Here is a 24,464-nt window from a genome sequence, read left to right on the forward strand (position 1 = left end):
GAACTGATAACTCAATTGAGAAGTGTATTTGTATAGTTGTGCCTTTTCCCACTCTTAAATTTGCATACACATAATAGTTTGTTAACCTGGTTGACTGAACTAAAATATCATCGCCTTCTCCAGTATCCGAGCATAATCTGTCTGTGAACGACCTGTCTAAAGTTAGAACACCGCGTGAAGTTTTTGCTGAATCTCCGCGTTCTTATTTGCCCACAGCGTTGGTATTTTTATAACAGCCTTCGGATTGGTTTCACCTCACAGACGCATAATATCAAAGTCTTATTAGAACTCGCGGCTAAGACTCTTTCCGCTCAGTGACTGTTAAGAAGCGATGGCCGAAGTGGCACAAATTTCGCTGCTTTTGCTCTCGTCGAGTTTGTTATTAGTAGCTTCGGATCCTCGAGGTAAGAGAACCTTCAAAGTTTTGTCATGTTGTTTGTTGTTGAAAGGAGTCACTTGATATATACTTATAATGAACAATTTCATTTGACTTGAATCTCATGCAGTCAAGGGAAACGGCGGAAAACCATCCGCAGTGCATATACTGTAGCATTTCAACATCTTTCACTAACAGATCGAATCAAACCAGCGCCACCTCGGGACTCGTGTATATCATCCTACAATAAGCAATAACGATGTACTGACTGCCAAAACGCTTCAGAAGGTCCCGATAAATTTGCATGTTTCATACTCTAAAAATCGCTTACGGGGCTGATTCCGACTTCCCGTTTGCTTTCCCAGCCACGTGGGTGGATCTAGTGAGGTGCGCAAACAGCTTGGCTGGGTCCAAGCTTATTGATTGTTTTTATTCTACAGCAAGTTACACTTACACACCTTATTAAAGCAATTGGACTAAGTTTCGTTTCATAGGAAGCAGAGAAGGCGAAGACATTTAACTAATCCTGGGTTTACATTAACATTACTTAATGTATGGGAAACTAAATGACAAATTTGCCGACTGAAGAATAAGATCAGTCAATCCTGATTTAAGGAAATTAATCTCAAACAGACATGATTTTCGCCCACAAGAATGCATTTCTGGTGTATGTGCGCATGCACTAGACTGAGATGTTTATATTGGGGTGAGTGATTGCATCAAAGATACCCCATGAAAGTGGCATTTAAGTTTGCCTCGGTATCAATTCAGGCAGAAGAAATTACAGTTCTAGCGTGAGAATAACTTAAGAGATGTTTGCGGCTTTGAAACAGTGAGCTTTGATCTGAGTCACAACTGAATTTAAGCTAAAATACTATGATTTTGGGCTAATATATTCTTTTGAGTGCATTTTTCTGCTGTTTTTATTTCCGGGAAGGTGGTGATGTAATGCATTATTTTCTTCAAATATAAGAACGTCTAATTTTGGAGCTGATATTGAATGATCGTTTTTTGTTTCGGCAATTTGAGCATGGAAAAGATCTTAATTAAAAAGTTCTTAGTTAAAAGTTCACCCATCAAAGAGTAATGTGTGCCGTAATTTGTTGTCAATTACGTTGCTTCTGACACAAACAATGTTCTCAGTCTGGGTAATGTTCTTAAAGTTTAGTTAACCTCAGCCTCAACGTTCTTATTAAAAAAGGTTGTCATAAAAAAAATAAATAAAAAGAATACTTCTCGGGTAAACAGAGAGTTAACCACGACACGACCTCGGCCAATCTATTTTAAAAGCCATCGTATCTTAGTGTGTAAAACTTCCGTCCACGCCTTTGTGTTCTTATTTCAGGGTGAAAATGGTGCTTCAATACCATCACGCAGTTACAAAATAATTCTCTAAACCTGAGAGAAAGAACTCGACTGAAGTTTTGAAAAAAGGTAAAATTACGATCTTTTCTAGCGCATTTTGAAAACGAAAATTTAGGAACTTAAAAAAGGTTAGCCTAACATTTTTCAAGCTGTAATCCATTCCAGCTCAATACTCAGTACTGATATCTATGACCTGGTCAATTATTGACAGTTTTAGTGCACTGAGGTAGTAGTTTGTAGCAACACTGGACCGTTTTTTTTTTGGTTTCTGTTAACAAAAATACGTTTTGGGGGGATTTCAAATTGCACCAAATCATCGTGACACTTTCCCTTTAAGGACGGTGCTTACTAATACCGAAGTATTTTTGTGCGGTTTATGACTATGCGGGAAAAGTAGATCTCAGCAAGGCCTATTGGAATCCAAAAAGAAAATTGGGGGTAACCACGCATTTTTCAGAGATAATTTAGCAATAATATCCCTAAAAAACGCCAAAATACAAAGCAATGTATGGGATTTTTTCCTAAATTGAATCTTAATTATCTCTGAAAAATGCATGGTTACCCCCAATTTTCTTTTGAGATACCAAAAGCATTTGGTAAGTTCTGCTTTCTCCGTATAGATTTAAACCGCGCAAAAATATTCCTGTATTAGTAGGCACCAGCCATAGGAAACCCGAGTATCTTGCGATGCGCAGAACGTATGCGCAGTAACAATAGTAGGCACCGTCCTTAACAACTTTTTAATTTGCTGAGCCAAATTCGGTCGCTGACATAATGAAACATAAAGATTCAAATTTGACCAATTACAAAGCCGACATGGTATGTTTTCAAAAAGTAACCAACATTTGAAGCTAAACACCCGCAGGTCATCCAAATCTAAGCGGAAAATCATGTCATTCAAATTTGTAAGGGTCAAGTCTCATTTTGCCGGGATTGAATTCCGCAGAAGTGACACCTATTAACTGTACGGCGAAGTATACAATTAGATTATGAGCTCGAGATTTCTATCCCGTGATAGCTGATGAGGGCGCAGCCCGAATCAGCTATCACGCGATAGAAATCGAGAGCGAATAATCTAATTGTTTTAGTATAAATCTACTAGTCGTTCAAAACTTAACAAGTAAATTATCCAAATCCTCCTCACAGACACTTCGAAAACGCAAAGAAACGGGCTGAATTTTGTTGACAACGGCTACTCCCTATCTATCACAGAATAGATAGCGTGTAGTGTAGCTGATCAAGAAAGGCATTCGTAATAGAACGCTAGTAGATTTATACCAAATATAAATAGAAAAACATGTGATGTTTCTTCCTTAAGCTCCGGCAAAAGTAAAAAAAAGTAAAATTTGAAGATGATGCTATGCTCGGTCCTCTCTTTTTAAAGTACATTTTACACGCTTTTATTATGAAACTTTTGTTGCATTTTTTGTCAGAATTTTTTTTAGTTAACGGGTAATTCCCTTTGATAGGTCAGAAGGATAATTATAATATTGTGACGAACCTAATCTCAGCGATTTTTAGTCTTTGTTTTCAAAACAGTTTTCGGACTAAATTAAGCGGCTATTAAAAAAGTATTTGTTAAAATTTCCGTATTTACACGTGGGATTCGGTAGGTTTGTCCTACATTCAGAGTGAAGGTTACAGAGTGGATACAAAAGAGTGCCCATGATACTTTTCCATAACTTCACATCCCTTTCATTAATAATCTGCTGGATTGGTAAGACATGTTGGAATGTATCCAAATCTGAGTGCTCTTTTTTGTAGCCTGTCCCTTTGGCTCAGATACTTGGTATATAAAGCTACACTCCACACCCTTATACAATATGTAAAGAGTGACATAATCAGGATGTTAAATATATGATGGAGATCCTATATTTAGTGGCCTTGAGCTTTGCATACTCGAAAAATACGCGTACGTCTAAATAAATAAATAAATAAATAAATAAATAAATAAATAAATAAATAAATAGATAAATAAATAAATAAATAAATAAAATAAAATAAATAAATAAATAAATTAATAACTAAATAAATAAATAAATAAATATAGTTTATTAAAAACTCTCTTGCAGTAAAAGAACTGAATTATCGAGTACAATTTACAATCTTAAGGCAACTATTATCTAACGAATAGTAATTTACAGTTATAACAATAATAATAATAACAATTGAATCACCTAAAATATTTATTTTTAAAATGTCCTCCACTCTCTTTGTCCTACAGACCTGAATGTTCCGGAAAAGATAATACTTTTGTGTTTTCTGCCTTAAGGTGTAATAATTAGGCGCATCCAGTATTGGGCTGGGAAGCAGGTGGTGCAGAGGATGGCTGGGGGACTTCATTTTTGCCATATATTTGTAGCACAAGTGTACCCTTCTATCATCTAATATAACCTATCTAGTTTACCTAACTGTAAGGCATGAGCATATGACTCTGCCTCGGGGTATATTATGTTAAGCGCCCTTTTTTGCACTCGTTCTATGGCTTCGGACAGGTAGGCAGAGATGTCCTGCCAGACTGGTTCAGCATACTCTAAAACCGGCCGAATTGTGCTAAGGTATATCCTCCACACCCTGGCTCTGCGCAGTACTCTAAGGGAGTATAACTTCTTACAAGCTGTTTTAATAACGTAATCAACATGACAGTTCCACTTCAGGTCATTTTCCGTAATAACTCCTAAGATCTTGTAGGTATTGACACGCTCGAGGACATTGCCGCCAATTATTATCGGGTTAATGAGACAATTCGAGTTGCATAGGAAATTAATATGCATTTCCTTACACTTAGTTGGATTGAGTCTCATGTTATGAGCAACGGCAAATTGTGAATGTCTGAGGTTATAGCGTTAAGTAAGTTAGGGAAGTTCCTTGGAATTATTTCGAGAGTACTGGAATCATCGACGTATTTAATGCCCAGCCGCCAGTCAGACAGCAGTCTGTTTGTCATCACCGTAAATAGGATCACACCCAATTTAGTTCCTTGGGGCACTCCTCCTTTAAGAGCCAACTGTATATCCGAATTGGTAAGATTAGTCCTGAAAGGCAACTCTAAGTAGCCTCAAAGATAATGAGAGCCACGGTCCTCCTAGCCTCCCACGCAGTCGTTTTTAAGGAGTCGCATTACCTCCTCCCTACAAACGTCCTCCTGGTTCTGGATTATTGTGATGTTGTATGGCATGAACGTGGACAAGGAAACAGTGAAGAGATTGAACGACTTCAGAGACAAGCAGCTAGGATCGTCTTCTTCAAAGCTGCCCCTAACTATCAATAATAATAATAATTCAAGTTATAATAATAATGCAAGTAATAATTCAAGTTATATCAATAATATAAATGTAAATAACAACAAATTCAGCTTCTCTTCGACTAATTGCAGTATTGTTTTCTCACATCTAAACAAATTATGGAGATCTAAAGCAACAGGTCTTGATAATATTTCTGCTAAAATTGTACGTGGATGTGCTGATCTTATTTCAGTTTCACTTTGTGCTCTCTTTAATAAATCTTTAGTCTCTGGTATATTTCCTGATGATTGGAAATGTGCTAGAGTTACTCCGTTGTTCAAGGAAGGTGAGCCATCTGATCTGAATAATTATCGACCTATTTCAGTTATTTCCGTTATAGCTAAAGTGTTTGAAAGGATTGCTTATGATCAGTGGTATAACTTTTTGACCAATGAAGATATCATTTCTAATCATCAATCGGGTTTTCGCTCGTTACACTCAACTGTAACTGCCCTTCTGGAAGCTACGGATAATTGGGCCTTTAATATTGATCGTGGTGATGTTAATGCTGTGGTTTACCTCGATTTAAAAAAGGCATTCGCCACCGTTGACCATGATATCCTTTTATCTAAAATGAACGTTTATGGAACACAAGGAACAGCTCTTGATTGGTTTAAGTCATATTTAACTAATCGTACACAACGATGTCTTGTTAATGGTTCTCTTTCTAGAATCTGCTCACTTAAATGTGGGGTACCGCAAGGAACAATCCTTGGCCCCCTTCTATTTCTTATTTATATTAATGACTTGCCAAACTGCCTAACTTCTTGCCAGCCTAGGATGTATGCCGATGACACCCACATCACTTATGCTGGCGTTGATGTGAATTCAATACAGTTAAATCTGAATCACGATTTAGATAACCTAAACAAATGGCTTATTTCCAATAAACTGACCTTGAACACTGCTAAAACTGAATTCATGCTAATTGGCTCCAGACAAAAATTGAGTACTTTGTCGAACCCACTTGTGCACTCGATTAATAATGTTCCGATAGAACACGTTTCCTCTGTCAAATCGCTTGGGGTATTTATTGATGAAAATCTACGGTGGCAAACACACATTGATAAATTATCTAAAAAGGTCGCTTCCGGAATAGGAGCAATAAAAAGAATTAGACCTTTTGTCCCTCCACCTACCCTTCATTATATATACAACGCACTAATTCAATCTCATTTCGATTATTGCAATCCTGTCTGGGGTAATTGTGGTAAAACATTATTTGACAGGCTACAGAAGCTTCAGAACCGTGCCGCTCGCGTTTTAACCTTTTCTAGTTATGATGCTGACGCTAACCGTTTAATTAGACAACTCGATTGGAAAGACTTGAGCACTCAATTTCAAATACAGAAAGCCATAATGGTATACAAGTCTTTAAATGGTCTTGTTCCTGAATATTTATCATCTAAATTTGTTAAACGAAATGAAACGCGTTACTCCCTGAGGGACTCTGTTAACAAACTATTTGTCCCGTTTCCGCGAACTAATTTCATGAAAAACAGCTTTACTTATAGCGGAGCAGTTCTCTGGAACAGCCTGCCCTGTCATGTGAGAGAAGCTAAATCTCTTAGTCAATTCAAAAGATTAGTTAATGATCATTTTTAATGTTAGAGTACTAGTATACACGGCGTTCATTAAAAACAGGTTTTAGTTAGATTAGTTGTAGTTAAGTATTGAATTTTGTTTAGGATAGTTAGGTTATTTCTAATTTTTATACTCCTGATGGATTTTACCGTGTTTAAATAAAGATTTATTGATTATTGATTGATTGATCAAATTTTGACCACTCTGGGCTGGGAACCTCTCTATTTTAGAAGACGGACACACATTTTAAGATTTGTTAATGAATGCATTTCAAATAGAGTTCCCAGATACCTTCTTAACTTTTTTAATGAGAGAAACCATGACATTCACCCCTACAAAACTAGAAATAGTGATGACCTTATTTTGGAAAAAGTTAACTTAGGATACACCAAGCGCTTTTTTTTACATAGGTGCCAAAACTTTTTAAAGATTCTTCGAATTTATTATGTTTGAAACTTCCTTTTAATGTTACTATCCTAGAATATTTGTGATCTCCTCTTTCTTATTTATTTATTAATGATAATAATAATAATAATAATAATTTAGTCGTTACATTGATTGGCTACGGCTGGCCGCCCAATCATTGTTTAAGTAATCTGGGCATCCAGAAGTTTTTACTGCCATATATAATAATAATATTTATCCAGGGAGCCCACTCGCCTTGGCGGTTTTCAGTGGGGCCCTGCAAATTAAAAACATAATAAAAAAATAAAATTACCTAAAAATTGATTTCACAAGATCAAACGAATTTATTTATTTTTTAACAGGACCTGCATGGATAGCAGTTTTCTTCTTAAAACTGATGCAGCAATCCTGTATAAACATGTTTGAATTATTATTATTATTATTATTATTATCATCATCATCATCATCATCATCATTATCATAATCATCATCATCATCATTATCATTATTACTTGCTTTATGCTACTAACTTGCCCTGGTGGAGCCTTGCTTCTAAGATTTATCAGATAATCTTCTGCCCACGTCTTGATATTTTCAACTTGCACTGATTGAAGCATAACATGCGACATTAGGTACTAGAAGTAATGTCATTGATCAATACATTTAATAATTGAAGCACCCTCCGGAGGCGGGACTTGTAACATTAACCATAATGATGAAAACCTCTGGCCCCAGGACTGGCACCTTTCTACGTTCTTTTAATATATTTTTTTAGTTGTTTGTTGCTGTTCAGTCGTAAATTGCCGAGAGACGATATACACACAAGAAGCTAACGAGAACGCTGAACTACCGGCGAATTCACACTTTGCTTTTGTCATCGTCAACGATTCTAAACTCGCTTTTGTATTGGTCTAAGGCGATCAATTTAGAAAAGCATAATTTTTTTGGCGTCAAACATTCTATGTGATTACCTTTATGCAACCTAAAGAACATCAATAATATCGTGAGCAGCGGCAAACCTAGAGTAGGCCAATTTGGCGTCAATATGAAGACAAAGAAAACAATGACCTAATTGATCAATTTAGGATATAAAGCTGGAGAAAAACCGACGTTTAGCAACCTAAAGGATAATAAAGCTCTTTTATGTGACAGTTCGATTGGTGAATGAGGCTGGTCATGGTGGTTTGGCAGCTAGAGGCCGAGTGGAAGTGCTCTACAATGGAATCTGGGGAACAGTATGTGATGACCTCTGGGATATAAACGACGCCAACGTTGTTTGCCGTCAGCTGGGGTTTCCAGAAGCTGTGGCAGCAAACATTTCCGCGGCTTTTGGGCAAGGAAAAGGGAAAATATGGATGGATAACGTACGGTGTATAGGAAATGAGAGTTCATTAACAGAATGTGCCCGCAGCGGATGGGGAGCACACAACTGTGGTCACTATGAAGATGCCGGTGTGATATGTGCCACTGCAGGTAATGCAATTAGCAACTAGATTTCATTTTGCCATGCTTCTGTACTCTGATGACACATAGATTACGTCTAAAAAGTGGTGAGAACAAAGAAGCACCGGCTACGGGCCGCGGGCGAGTAGCGCGACTATGTTGTTACCACGTTTTGGCGTCCTCTATGCTTTATCACAGTACAGAACCTCGGGAAAAAAAGCTATGTATTAGTTTTACAAAATAACCAACACATTTCGTGAGCGAGCATCACCTTGACTGAGCCGAGTCAAACACTTTCAAGCAAATTTCTAGATTGCTGCAAACATGCAATTGTGATCCTCTGAATTTGAGTAGTGAAACTGAAAGAATGTCACAAACGATATTTTAAAATCTAACCTAGATTCCACAAGGGATTTCTGACTGCAGAATATCACAGCATGTCAGTCGCTTCACTGTGATTTGTGATCGATTACCCTCCAATAACGGATTCCTTCCTTTTCGTATCAATCGCTTCAAAAATTTGGGTTTATTTTTAAAGAAAATCTACAGCTTTCTTGAGCAAAATGCCAGCTCAAAGTTTTGTATCACTTAAAACAAATTTGTTTCGTTTTTCGAAGGGAAAAATGTTGTTTAAACTGTAAGCATTTTTGCAAAGCCAACTAGTAAATTCCGGGACTAATTCAAGATTTCATTCCTTAAAACTTTCTACAACTTAAATTTCCAGTTTTATTACACCCATTTTGAAATCACTGGTGATCCTTGCAATCTCATTGGCTATCAACAGTGCGATTTATTCCCAAATTGCACCATTTTTTGCTCTAAATCGCATCCTTTCTTAAGCCCATCAAAATGGAAATGAAGTAACAAAAATAGAATATTAATAATATTGACAATGATACTCTGTGATTTCAAAATAGGTGTAATAAAGTGGTAATTGAACTTTGTGTCGTGCAATTTTGGTCTGAAATCATGCTTGTGATTTCAAATCAAACTCGCGCTGCGCGCTCGTTCGATTTTGAAATCACACGTATGATTTCAGACCAAAATGCACAACACAAAGTTCAATTACCATTATTAACATCAGAACAAATCAAACTGTATAAGCTCACACAAATTTATCTTCAAAGACTACAAACGATTTGCGAACACAGGAAATAGCTTTTTGAAATAATTTGCTTTAACGTTCTCATTGGGTATGTTACAAGCTTGAAGCTGACACCTCCCCAGCCGTCTTTCTTGTTTAACGGGAGAAACGCGAAGGAGATGCGCGTGGGGGAAGATTGGAAGGAGGAAGAAGAAGAAGTCTGGAGCCTATATCCTCTAGCAGCTGAAATGACGGGTATTTAATGGTTTCATCGTTCTTTATTTCGTAGTTCGTTTAGCTGGTGGTGGCAACAAAACATACCAGGGCCGAGTCGAACTGTTTTTAAATGGAACTTGGGGAACAGTGTGTGATGACGACTGGGATATGAATGACGCAAGCGTAGTTTGCCGTGAGCTTGGATTTCCAAAAGCTCTGACTGCAACCAAGCCCGCTGTTTTCGGAACTGGAGGAAATGGAACTATATGGACGAATAACGTACGATGTGCAGGAAATGAAAGTTCTTTAACACAGTGTGCCCATAATGGCTGGGAAAAGGGGACCTGTCACAGTAAATATGCCGAAGCAGCGTGCAGTCCAGGTAAAACAAACATTTTTACTCAAAGCTGTCGTAGCATGAACCCAGGTAAATTTATAATCATTATGGTCATCCACAGGAGTGTAGTCCTGACAAGGACTGTTTGAGGCGACATTGACTGACGTTGTGGGAAAAAAATGAAAACAAAAAAAACCTTTATTTACCCTCGGCAGCATTCATAGCACAGGTGCTAGTGGGGCCGAGCATTAACTTCACAAAGAAATAATCTAAACTGAACATAACATGGTTAAAAATCCCAATTGGCAGGAGGCAGACCAGCTGGCTATTTACAAGCGCGTTAAAGGAGTTGACCTCAGGGCTACCGAGAAACAACTCCAACTAGCGGTTGGAGCGGGACTTGAACCCGGGACCTCCGGATTTCAAGTCCAGCGCCCTAACCACTCGACCACGCCGCCTCTCTTCCACAGAATCGACTAGGACTCTGCAGAGTACGTTACGCACAGTGCCAAGGATTACTATCAACGACTCACTCTGGAAAGCTAGTCGCCAACAACTACCTCCACCTCACAAAAGACTAAAATGACAACGTTAACAAAAGAGACGAACAATAGACAAACCGACTAATGGCCAATTTAACTTTAGTTATTAACTCTGTTGATAAACCAAACATTCGTTTCTACTCCCCACCGACGCAGCGCGCACCTATTTAACTTGAAGCAACCTGCTAATAATAACCTACTTTTCTTCGACAGTTCGCTTGGCAGGTGGACACTTGGCATATGAAGGCCGAGTGGAAGTGTTCTACAAGGGAATCTGGGGAACAGTATGTGATAACTACTGGGATGTACATGACGCCACGGTTGTTTGCCATCAGCTTGAGTTTCCAGCAGCAATAGCAGCAAAAACGTCTGCGACTTTCTGGAAAGGAGCAGGAAAAATATGGATGGATAGAGTAATGTGTACAGGAAATGAAAGTTCCTTATTAGACTGTGACCACAGCGGATGGGGAATAAACAAATGTAGTCACGATGAAGATGCAGGTGTAATATGTAGTACCGGTGGTAAGGAACATCTTCAGTTATAATGGCAGTTTGAAGTTTGTTATTAATTTAGAACCTAATAATAGGAATGCAGACGATATGTTATCATTAAGAAACGTTTGATCTCTGTTCATTACCAATTAATTATAATAAAAATGAGATAATCGAAGCTATCCAATGACTATCTTATAGTAATTATAATGATTGTGGAGCACTGTCTCAGTCGAAAAGAAATGTTTTAGTGTTCCTTCAAAATGCTCGGTTAATAAAATATTTATACTCAACAAGCCACGGGAAATTTTCTATTTTGTAGGGCCAATTTACACGTTACAATTTAACGGACCATTTGTTTTTCTGTTGGTGTAGTGCGGGATGAAAATCGGACCGATTTAAAAAGTCTGACTCTTCATAAATTGGACCGAATTTTGTCCGCTCACTCATTTCTTTGATTCATAAATTGGGCCAAATCAGCTTGATTAATTGATAGGTGTATATTAGCCTTTATACGTTCAAAGTTACTGTTGCTGAAAGACCTCTCTTCCAAGAACTTATTTATGCATCAAAGTTTAGTACTTTAGTAGCTATGAGAAAGGTATACACACCTGCAAAATGACGGGGTTTTGACAAACTTTAATCATGTGTTATTTCGCAGTTCGGTTGGTTGATGTCGGAGATAATTTATACCAGGGCCGAGTCGAAGTGCTCATCAACAAAACTTGGGGAACAGTGTGTGACGACGAATGGGATTTACGGGACGCAAGTGTAGTTTGCCGTCAGCTTGGATATGGAAGAGCTCTGACTGCAGTCAAGTCTGCAACTTTCGGCAGAGGACAAGGAAAGATATGGATGAATAACGTACGATGTACAGGAAATGAAAGTTCATTAACACAGTGCGCCCATAACGGATTGGAAAAAGGAAACTGTTCACATAGCAAAGATGCCGGTGCAGTCTGCTCTCAAGGTAATTATAAAAACCAAATATTTTTAATCAATGAAATCAGAAGCGTTTGGAAGGTAAATAGTAATATATGATGACTTCAGTTAATTTTATAGAATTCAAATAACTCAACCACTAACAAATGACTGTACTGGTTGTATTACCAGTCCTAAATGAGATAATGTTTAGATGTTATTTACATAGCTAGTAGGACTTCATTACACAGTGCGAGAAACGAAGGATTCACGCTGTTCGTTGTAAAATTCTTGAACGTTGCTAAAAGTAACTTTGCTATAAAAGGTCTTGATAGCAGGAGACACTGAAGCAGTGGACCACTGTCACAGGCCTTTCTGACGGTAAAATCCGCCATTGTGAGAATGGCGTAAGCAACACAGAAAATGAAATGTTTGGTCAGCGCAAGAACAGAGGACAGTTAATTTGTGCCAATACGAAGTCACACATTCGGTAAGATCCCAAACTAAAAGGAAACAATGATCTAACTCACAAATTTGGGATAGGAGGAAAGAAAATACATTGCTAGAAAAACGAGAAAAAAAACTTTATTTTACAGGCCCGAAGCAAGGGGAATGGGGGGGGGGGGGGGGGGGAAGGCGAACAAATTGGTTAAACCAAACTACCCCCTCCCCCCCACCCCGTTACTCAAAAACACAGACCGATTGGGGAGTTTAAGATGCAACGAGAACGTCAAGAAAACAAAAGATTCAGTAAGCAAAACAACTTTGCACCTGCATCACACTTTTTGGTAAATTTTTTTCTGTTTCGTTTGATTCTTTTACGCGACCTACCACGTACGTGAAATTTCCTAATTTAACGTTTGAAGGAGGACGTAAACAAACGACGACAAATTTTTCTTTCTCTTTTTAAATTTGGAATCGGGCAGTAAGAATCCGACTGCAGGGGGGGGGGGGGGGGAACTTGAGAGAAAATAATTGTACGGCTTTCGAAAACGCGCGACTGCCACTAAATTGTTGTAAACTAAGGCCATCTATAATGCTACCAATGAACGGACGTCTTAGAAGACAAGTAACTTATTTTAACATCTTTTATGGCTTAAAATTGGTTGATTTCAATCCATTTTGGTTCTTATTTCCGATTCACAAGGTTGCTGTTAAAAACTAACTACTGTTAGCGAAGGAAACTAACAGGTTGTAAACAGATTATTAAAGGTTGTGAAAAGGCACTTGCAGCGTAAGAATTCAAGACTGATTAATGCACATTAATTTGTTTTAATTATATATTTTTTTGGCACATTGTTTCTTAACTTCCAAAAATTCTGGGGGTGAGGGGGCTCAACCCCCCCCCCCCCCCCCCTTGCCCCTCCCCCTGATACAGGCGTGTTTCAGGTAAAGGAAGTTAAAACCTTTTTTTTATGCGACAGTTCGATTGGTGAATGGTGGTGATCGTGGTATTTTGGCACATAGAGGCAGAGTAGAAGTGTTCCACGATGGAGTATGGGGGACTGTATGTGACGACGACTGGGACTTAACAGACGCTAACATAGTTTGTCGTCAGCTGGGGTTTCAAGGAGCTGTGGCAGCAAAAACGAATGCGTATTACGGGATGGGAAAGGGAAAAATATGGATGAATAACGTACGGTGTACAGGAAATGAGGATTCATTAACAGAATGTGACCGCAGCAATTGGGGAATGCACAACTGTGGTCATGGTGAAGACGCCGGTGTAATATGTAAAACAGGTAACCAAAATATATTGAAGTGGACTTTTCATACATGTTATTTGTATCTATTCATAGCAAACGCAGATTTGAATTGAAATGAATTATACAATATACATCGCATTTGAACATTTAAGGTGAAAGTGACTTCATAAATAATGTATTTGTCTAACCCACCAATCAACAGTAAATGCTGAGTTGAGTTACTTACCGTCTTTTGAGCTCTTGAAGTGCATCCGATCCATACAAAATTCGTATCCGAAGTATCCCAAAATTCAAATTGAGCGCCGGCAGTTTGATTATCACTGAGTAGTCTGGCCACCTTTTTATGGCGTTGTTCCGTCCAAGACCAACAAATGTAAACACATGACTTTTCTTGACTTTTATTATTTAGAGTGGAAACGCATCCGTCATTCCGAGGATAATTTAAATAACGAGCGACCCCAAGGTAAATCCTGGTGTTCCGGTCAAATTTTGTAAAGTGACACCAACCCCAAGAGAACGCCTTTGATGTGGCGGAAAGCCAAAGTCGGAAAACAAGATAGAGGGTGCGATTTAAACTTCCTATTTTGTACTGAGTTTATTCATTGTATGTCGGTTCAAAAGTTAAACATACTTTTAATTTATGCCTTATATTTGTTTTTGATCTGTCTCTGATCTTTTTTACTTCCTGGCGGTGTACTACGCAGGGCTTTCACTCCAAATAAAGAATTTTCAATGGTTTGTCTTAACTGAAGTAGTGGGATTTCAGTGCTAAATTAGGCCTCTTGTACCCTCTTCAATGCAGAATCAACAAGAGCAATAACGCTTACTTTTGAAAATTGATATTTCAAAGCAAGGAGTCATCGGTAAAATGTTCGCTGCACACAAACACATTTCTCTCGAAGTGGCTTACATGGTTGAGCTAAACTAGGCCTCTTGTACCCTCTCCAATGCAGAATCGACAAGAGCAATAACGCTTAATTTTCCGGATCTTTCATGATATTTCAATGAGTCATCAGTAAAATGTTCGCTGCACACAAACACATTTTGAATTTTCTTCTGCAGCCAGAATCTCTCGACGCGGCTTACCTGGTTGAGCCAATTCTTCGCTTAACTCGTTTTACAGAGGCACATTGTGAATTATTAAATCCCCCTTTTTAAAAATCTCTTTCGGAACCTTTTTTCCAGTTTGGAATGAACATTACGGGACTTAAAGTAAATAACGAAAAGAAAATTTACCACGCATGGTAAAAGAAATGCAAAAGCATCCAGACTACTTAGTGCCCTTCAAAATGACGGCGCTCAATTTGGACTTTGTAGAGAATGCCCTTCAGAAGCTTAAACAACAGTGAGATACTTAACTCACTTTTTGACTTTGTTAATGGAAAAAAGATGCATCATTTCCGGAGTATAACTTTCACCTTTAACAAATATTTAATGTACTCTGTATAACCTAATAAAAATAACACAAAATGAGAACGTTGCTACAAAGTAATGTACGAAATGCAGATTCAAATTTGAAATAAAAACTACAAGGAATGCAGTGTGCTGTGCCGGGCGATAAGAAAACATTTAGTGAGAAGAAGAATTTAGAAGAAGAATTCTGGAGCCTATATCCTCTAGGAACTGAAATGACGGGTGTTTAATGGTTTAATCGTTCTTTATTTCGTAGTTCGTTTGACTGGTGGTGGCAACAAAACATACCACGGTCGAGTCGAACTGTTGTTAAATGGAACTTGGGGAACAGTGTGTGATGACGAATGGGATATGAACGACGCAAGCGTAGTTTGCCGTGAGCTTGGATTTCCAAAAGCTCTAACTGCAACCAAGTCCGCTGTTTTGGGGACTGGAGAAAATGGAAATATATGGAAGAATAACGTACGATGTGCAGGAAATGAAAGTTCTTTAACACAGTGTGCCCATAATGGATGGGAAAAGGGGACCTGTCACAGTAAATATGCCGAAGCAGCGTGCAGTCCAGGTAAAACAAACATTTTTACTTAAAACTGTCGTAGCGTGAACCCAGGTAAATTTATAATCATTATGATCATCCACAGGAGTGTAGTCCTGAGAAGGACTATTTGAGGCGACATTGACTGACGTTTTGACAAACTAGAACGAAGTCATCATTAGTGTCAAGCAAATTGTGGATCGTCAGTAGATGGTATAAATGTCTCTGGTTATTGACCTCATTGGTCAACAAAATTGAGCCGTGTTATTGGCCTATTGTCAGTGAAGCCGTGATGTTATTGGCAGTGAAGACTGTAAAAAGTGATTACAAGAACAAGGAACCTAGCGTTACAAACAACGACGTGACTCCTGTTACTGCCGCGTACCTTACATCAAAGGCACTGTTGAAAATATCGAACGGATCTTACAACCCTACATGATCCGTGTAGCTCACAATCCTATCAATATTTTGCGACAATCAATGACGAACCTAAAGGACAGAAAAAAACCAAGCGAATGACTGGGGCAGTTTACAATGATGTGACTGTCAGGCCACTTGCATTGTTGAGAATGGTAGAAATTTGAACAGACCAGTGACTGAACACAACTGATAAGCGACAATCACGTTGCTGAACACTATTTACAAAAGAACCACAGAATCGACTAGGACTCTGCAGAGTACGTTACGCACAGTGCCGAGGATTACTATCAACGAACCACTCTGGAAAGCTAGTTGCCAACAACTACCTCCACCTCACAAAAGACTAAAATGACAACGTTAGCAAAAGAGACGAACAATAGACAAACCGACTAATGGCCAATTTAACTTTAGTTATTAACTCTGTTGATAAACCAAACATTCGTTTCTACTCCCCACCGACGCAGCGCGCACCTATTTTAATTGAAGCAAGACGCTAATAATAACCTACTTTTCTTTGACAGTTCGCTTGGCAGGTGGACAGTTGGCATATGAAGGCCGAGTGGAAGTGTTCTACAAGGGAGTCTGGGGAACAGTATGTGATACCCACTGGGATGTACATGACGCCACGGTTGTTTGCCATCAGCTTGGGTTTCCAGCAGCAATAGCAGCAAAAACGTCTGCGACTTTCGGGAAAGGAAGAGGAAAAATATGGATGGATAGAGTAATGTGTACAGGAAATGAAAGTTCCTTATTAGACTGTGACCACAGCGGATGGGGAATAAACAAATGTAGTCACGATGAAGATGCAGGTGTAATATGTAGTACTGGTGGTAAGGAACATCTTTAGTTATAATGGCAGTTTGAAGTTTGTTGTTAATTTTGAACCTAATAATAGAAATGCAGACGATATGTTATCTTTAAGAAACGTTTAATCTTTGTTTATTACCAATTAAGTATAATAAAAAAGGGGAACCTTGTCTACATTATTCCGATCAATGGGATAATCGAAACTATCCAATAACTATCTTAAAGTAATTATAATGATTGTGGAGCACTGTCTCAGTCGAAAAGAAATGTTTTAGTGTTCCTTCAAAATGCTCGGTTGATAAAATATTTATACTCAACAAGCCACGGGAAATTTTCTATTTTGTAGGGCCAATTTACACGCTACAATTTAACGGACCATTTGTTTTTCTGTTGGTGTAGTGTGGAGTGAAAATTGGACCGATTTAAAAAGTCTGACTCTTTATAAATTGGACCGACTTTTGTTCGCTCCCTTATTTCTTTCTTAAATTGGGCCAAATCAGCTCGATTAATCGATAGGCGTATATTAGCCTTTATACGTTCAAAGGTACTGTTGTTGAAAGACCTCTCTTCCAAGAACGTATTTATCCATCAAAGTTTAGTACTTTAGAAGCTACATGAGAAAGGTATACACACCAGCAAAATGACGGGGTTTTGACAAACTCTAATCATGTGTTATTTCGCAGTTCGGTTGGTTGATGTCGGAGATAATTTATACCAGGGCCGAGTCGAAGTGCTCATCAACAAAACTTGGGGAACAGTGTGTGATGACGAATGGGATTTATGGGACGCAAGCGTAGTTTGCCGTCAGCTTGGATATGGAAGAGCTCTGACTGCAGTCAAGTCTGCAACTTTCGGCAGAGGACAAGGAAAGATATGGATGAATAACGTACGATGTACAGGAAATGAAAGTTCATTAAAACAGTGCGCCCATAATGGATTGGAAAAAGGGAACTGTTCACATAGCAAAGATGCCGGTGCAGTCTGCTCTCAAGGTAATTATAAAAAACAAACATTATTCAATGAAATCAGAAGCGTTTGGAAGGTAAATAGTGATATATGATGACTTAAGTTCATTTTATAGAATTCAGATAACTCAACCACTAACACATGACTGTACTGGTTGTATTAACAGCCCTAAATGAGATGATGTTTAGATGTTATTTACATAGCTAGTAGGACTTCATTACACAGCGCGAGAAACGAAGGATTCACGTTGTTCGTTGTAAAATTCATGAACGTTGCTAAAAGTAACTTTGCTATAAAAGGTCTTGAGAGTAGGAGACGCTTATAGCAGTGGACCACTGCCACAGGCTTTTCTGACGGTAAAATCCGCCATTGTGAGAATGGTGTAAGCAACACAGAAAATGAAATGTTTGTAGGGAGAAACGGGATTCTGTATAAAATGTTCTCCTCAAGTGTATTAAGGCTTGACCAGCCTAATTATTATGCACATTTTTATTTGGAGGGAAAGCATTTGTCCGTTCTCTGTGAAACTTGGCAAACAGTTTATTATCGGTGTCCTTAAGGCTGGTTTTTACTAGCGACGGAGTCGGAATCGGAGTCGTAATCAGAAGCGTAGAGCTTTTGATCTAGTGAAAACAGCGTTCCGATTCCACTTACGTAAGCGACGGAGTCGTAAGCGGAGTCGGAAGAAAATGGAAATGTTCTGATTCTTCTGACTCCGATTCCGTCGCGCTTATGACTCCGCTTACGACACCGATTTTTGATTTTCACTAGGTCATAAGCGCTCTTACGACTCCGACTCCGACTCCATCGCTAGTGAAAACCAGCCTTTATTAATTTTCCAAAATTTGCTGTATCAGATTTTAGTCACGTGACCTGAAAACGACTTATAACGGTTAAAATCTTTACTCAAAAATGGGGAACAAAAAGCTACATTATATCAATCTTGTTTGTTGCTTACTCGATGAGCCCTTCTAAGGGCTTTTTCATCCCGCCTTTTAATGATGTCCACATCTTAAGAGTAACGGTCAATTAAGAAAAATGGGTCACGTGACATGATAAATGTCCAAATATCTTAAAAGATAAATAACGAGTACCACCTTAAAAGGCGGAATTAGGTTGGCACAGTTATACTAAACATTTTAATGGCAAACGTTTTCAAAATTTTGGTGTATAAATGTTCCCCATTTTCAAAAACAAGTTATGTGACGTCATCAACCAAGGAATATCACGTGACACTTAGGAAGACTTCCGTTTGGTGAAGAAAGTCAGGCAGTTTATGGAATGAACTTCCTCTATAGTGTAAATTCTTTTCTCGACAGAGAATAGAGGTTCCTTAAAATCTTTGCTGGGGGTCTTTGAAGGACAAATAACCAAGCCTTAAAGTACTTGAGTCTAAAATCTTTGATGTGAAGAACTTAAGATAGTTAGGAAAACGATTTTTCCCACAGCCATCAGACGTATATGTTAACTGTACGGCCAGTGTAGTCAAGGAAAATAATGAACAACAAATGAGATGCTTTCTTTCTTCTTGGGTAAAAAAAAAAAAAGTCAAATGAGATGTTAATACGTTTTTCTCTTAATGAAATTTTGTGCCATTTCGTTATCCATCTTTGTTTTATTCAAGGGAAATATCATTTCACACTTAATAATAAGTACATGCAATGTAAATTAAAGTTTAAATAACACTGCAAAATTCGTGAAATTCCAATACCAGTCTTCATAAGGTTTATTAGGACAACTCACCAATTCAGAGAATATATTTGTTGTAAAATAATAAGCGGAAGTACACATGATATGACATGGTATGGACTGGCTAAGTAAGCAAACAGAAAAAAAATTGTGTACTATATATTAGTAACAGATTATAGTCCGTCACGTTTGTTAATGTCTAGAATAAGAATATGGTCAGCGTAAGAACAGAGGACAGTTAATTTTGTGCCAATATGAAGTCACACACTTAGTAAGATCCCAAACTGAAAGCAAACAATGATCCAACTCAGAAATTTGGGATATGAAGAAAGAAAAGACATTGCTAGAAAAACAAGAAAAAAAACCCTTTTGTTTTAGGTAAAGGGAAGTTATAAACCTTTTTTTATACGACAGTTCGATTGGTGAATGGCGGTGATCGTGGTATTTTGGCACATAGAGGCCGAGTGGAAGTGTTTCACAATGGAGTATGGGGAACTGTATGTGACGACGACTGGGACTTAACAGACGCTAACATAGTTTGTCGTCAGCTGGGGTTTCAAGGAGCTGTGGCAGCAAAAACGAATGCGTATTACGGGATGGGAAAGGGAAAAATATGGATGGATAACGTACGGTGTACAGGAAATGAGAGTTCATTAACGGAATGTGACCACAGCGGATGGGGAATACACAACTGTGGTCATGGTGAAGACGCCGGTGTAATATGCAAAACAGGTAATACAAATATATTGAAGTGGACTTTTGATACATGTTATCTATTCATAGCAAACGCAGATGTGAATTGAAATGAATTATATAATATTAATCGCATTTGAAAGTGACTTCAGAAATAATGTATTTGTCTAACCCCTCAACAAACAGTAAACACTGTGTAGAGTTACTTACCGTCTTTTGAGCACTTGAGGTGCATCCGATCCATACAAAATTCGTCTCCGAAGTAGCCCAAAATTCAAATTGAGCGCCGCCAGTTTGATTAGCACTGAGTAGTCTGGCCACTTTTTTTATGGCGTTGTTCCGTCCAAGACCAAGTGACTTCTCTCGACCTTTACCATTTAGAGTCAAAACGCGTCCGTCATTCCGAGGATGACTAAATGGACGGTAATGAAAATAACGAGCGACCACAAGGTATATTCTGGTGTATCAGTCAAATTTTGTAAAGTGACACCAGCCCCAAGAGAATGCCTTTGCTGTGGCGGAATGCCAAAGTCAGAAAACAAGATAGAGGGTGCGATTTGAACTTCCTATTTTTTATTGAGTTTAAAAGTTTGAGTTTGTATGTCGGTTCAAAAATTAAACATACTTTTAATTTATGTCTTATATTTGTTTTTGATCTGTCTCTGATCGTATTTACTTCTCGGCGGTGTACTACGCAGAGATTTCACTCCAAATAAAGAGTTTTCAATGGTTTGTCTTAACTGCAGTAGTGGGATTTCAGTGTTAAACTAGGCCTCTTGTACCCTCTCCAAATGATAATCAACAAGAGTAATAACGCTTAATTTTGAAAATTGATATTTCAAAGCAAGGAGTCATCGGTAAAATGTACGCTGCACACAAACACATTTTTCTCGAAGCGGCTTACCTGGTTGAGCCAATTCTTTGCTAAACTCGTGTTTCAGAGGCACATTGTAAATTATTAATCCCCCCCCCCCCCCCCCCCGTTCTTTCGGAACTTCTTTTCCAGTCTAGAATGAACAAGACGGGATTTTAAGTACATAACGAAAAGAAAATTTACCACGCATGGTAAAAGAAATACAAAAGCATCCAGGCTACTTAGTGCCCTTCAAAATGGCGGCGCTCAATTTGGATTTTGTAGAGGATGCCCTTCTGAAGCTTAAACAACGGTGAGGGACTTAACTCACTGTTTAAATTTGTTGATGGAAAAAACATACATCATTTCAGGAGTAACCTTCACCTTTAACAAATATTTAATGTACTCTGTATAACCTAATAAAAATAACACAAAATGAGAACGTTGCTACAAAGTAATGTACGGAATTCAGATTCAAATTTGAAATAAAAATTACAATGAATGCAGTGTGCTGCGCCGGGTGATAAGAAAACATTTAGTGCCTCTACAAATGGCTCAAACTACCATGGAATAGAACAAGGAGTTCATATCAACTGCACCGTGCCAAATTTATGATAGTGTTAATTATCGTTCACGTTCCAAATGTTCCTTCTTGTGTAAGATATTTCTCCCCGAGGTCTTTTTTTCAAGTTTAGTTTTAAAGGACTTAAGTCATTCCTCATTTTAGTTCGGTTGGTTGGTGGCGGTGAGGACCCACGCCAGGGACGAGTCGAAGTGTTTATCAATGGAAACTGGGGAACAGTATGCGATGACGAATGGGATTTAAAGGACGCAAACGTAGTTTGCCGGCAACTTGGATTCCAAAGAGCTGCCAAGTCCACAGCTTTCGGGAGAGGACAAGGAAAGACATTCATGAATAACGTACGTTGTGCTGGAGATGAAGCTTCACTACTAGATTGCGTCTACAGTGGATCTGGAAAAGAAAATTGTTCTGATAGTAAAGACGCCGGCGTAGTGTGCTCTCAAGGTAAAGCAAATCCTTTTAAATCACTGATACCCAAGCATTTGACCAGTAGGTGGGACTGATTATTGAGTTTAACTATATATAATTTTGTTCATTTGAGTCGTCAAGAAGTAGCTGTAACGGTGCTATTAAAAGATCTGAGTAATTTGATATTTCTCAGATATTCTGAATGCCCGCGGAAATGAAGCTTTGCGGTTGTGGTTTGTATACTAAGATTCATGAATTCTCTTCAAAGTATTTTTTTTTTTTGCAATGGTATAAAAGGTAGCATATTAATAAAACACTACCATTAACGACAGTCAGTAATTTCTATTTCTATCAGCAGCAATCAAGATTAAGGTTATTTTTTTCTCTTTATATGCTAAAAACACAGTATTGTTATCTAAAAAGTTAAAAACGATTTTGACGTGAGGTTTGGGGTTTTTCGTATACGCTAACTCTCCCATTTTGAAAATAGGACACGGAGTGTTAATGTAAGGGTAAGGACTGGGCCAAACGAGAGCCGATAATAAACGATAGTGGCCGATAGCTGAAACTCTCGCTCTCGTTTGGCACCTAACTATCGGCCACTATCGACCGCTCTCATCGAGTTTGGACAGGCTCAAATTTTTGTCGATAGTGGCCGATAGTTTTGTCTCGTTCGGCACCCCGCTCGATAGTTGCCGATAGTTCAACTATCAGCCACTATCGGCTACTACGGGCTCTCGTTTGGCCCGGCCTTAAAAGGCAGAATTCCATGTCAAATATTCCGTAACAGTTTACCTGTGAACAGACATTTGACGGTATGGGAAACAATTTTCTTTAGGAAATTGCATTGATGTTTTAGTTAGGGTTGAAAGTGTGCTCTCGCGCTTTTAATACAGCTGTCTAAAAACCCTGTCGAAATAATTCTTTTTAGTTGGTGCTCTCATTTTTTTGGCATATGAATGCTGAATTGACTTCCTCAATCCTTTAAATACATCCAAAGAATTGATGTTTTGGACCCTATTTGTCCCAAATAAAATTCTATTTACCAAGGCGTTAATTCGTTTAAGGCTTGTGTAAGCGAACCAAGAGTTGATCCAAGTTTTAAGGTGGCTTACAACTGTTCCCAACACTTTCCAGTGGTTGCAGTTCAAATTTGATGGATTATCATCACCACTCTTTATTAGTTGATGCAACAATACTGGTATAAGAAATGTCTAATCGTTCGTAAACAAGTTATAAAAGTTTTCGTGATGTAATAAGCTACCATAAAAACACCCCTAATTTTAGCCTTGGTGATAACTCATGTTCAGACACAAATTTTATAAGCAGTTATATTGTTGCTATGGTAACCTATTAGATAAAAAAACTAACCATAATTTGCTAACCAATAATAAGGCATTTTTTAACACCATTTATTGTACTATCAATTGAAAAAGAGAAGTATTAATGATCCATCAGATTATAAGTGTTGGGAAATGCTGGAAATCGCTGTGAGCCACCTTTGCTAAGAAATTTCTTTTTAAGAACGAAATATCAGCCAAAATAGGACATACGCAGATAACCTCTGCATTACTCGTTTTGAGCAAATGCTTCAAAGTAATTAAACCGTATGGTTAGTTTTTTTTTACACTTTTGATTTGAAAAATGATTTCATGGGATAATACAATTTTATACTTAATAAGAATGTAGTCAGCAAAGCTGCACCTGGAGCAGGTCAATTTCGTGCGAAATTCACACAGTTGGTGGGGGGGGGGGGGGGGGGGAAGGGCATTCAACATTGCCAGAAAACCAAAACGAAACCTTGTTTAAGGTTATAACAAGTTAATGATCCTATTTTATGCGACAGTTCGATTGGTATATGGAGGTGATCATAGCGAATTGACATCTAAAGGCCGAGTAGAAGTGTATTACAATGGATCCTGGGGAACAGTATGTGACGATTACTGGGACTTAACAGACGCCAACGTAGTTTGCCGTCAGCTTGGGTTTACGGGAGCTATGGCAGCAAACAAAACCGCGGCGTTTGGAAGAGGAGAAGGAAAAATCTGGATGGATACCATACGGTGTACAGGAGATGAGAGTTCCTTAACAGAATGTGACCACCAGGGATGGGGATCACATAACTGTGGTCACGATGAAGATGCCGGTGTAATCTGCACTCCAGGTGATAGCAATTATATTACATTGGCAGTTTGGCAAAACCTAACAATTATAACAAAAATACTTGAGAAACATTCCAAAGTACAAAATGATGTGAACTGCAACTCCAGTTAAATTTTGACGGATCAATACTACTACCGTTATAGATGAACAAGATCTTCTCCTGACTTTATAGGTCACGA

The 24,464-nt window shown here is 38.3% G+C and overlaps 1 protein-coding gene across 1 annotated transcript in view; it reads left to right on the plus strand.

Moving 5' to 3' along the window:
* The window catches only part of LOC146461520 (uncharacterized), a gene marked incomplete at its 5' end in the record, with an annotated part of 141,367 nt that overhangs the window by 77,493 nt on the left and 39,410 nt on the right, over positions 1-24,464 (plus strand). The window contains 10 exons of the mRNA XM_085086768.1: positions 9,831-10,139; positions 10,850-11,158; positions 11,790-12,098; positions 13,474-13,791; positions 15,425-15,733; positions 16,645-16,953; positions 17,614-17,922; positions 20,000-20,317; positions 21,859-22,158; positions 23,969-24,286. Coding sequence (XP_084942894.1) covers positions 9,831-10,139; positions 10,850-11,158; positions 11,790-12,098; positions 13,474-13,791; positions 15,425-15,733; positions 16,645-16,953; positions 17,614-17,922; positions 20,000-20,317; positions 21,859-22,158; positions 23,969-24,286 — 3,108 coding nt within the window. The remainder of the gene's footprint in view (positions 1-9,830; positions 10,140-10,849; positions 11,159-11,789; positions 12,099-13,473; positions 13,792-15,424; positions 15,734-16,644; positions 16,954-17,613; positions 17,923-19,999; positions 20,318-21,858; positions 22,159-23,968; positions 24,287-24,464) is intronic.

Source organism: Pavona decussata, unplaced genomic scaffold (genome assembly GCF_977016875.1).
Source record: "Pavona decussata unplaced genomic scaffold, jaPavDecu1.1 SCAFFOLD_197, whole genome shotgun sequence".
NCBI lineage: Eukaryota > Metazoa > Cnidaria > Anthozoa > Scleractinia > Agariciidae > Pavona > Pavona decussata.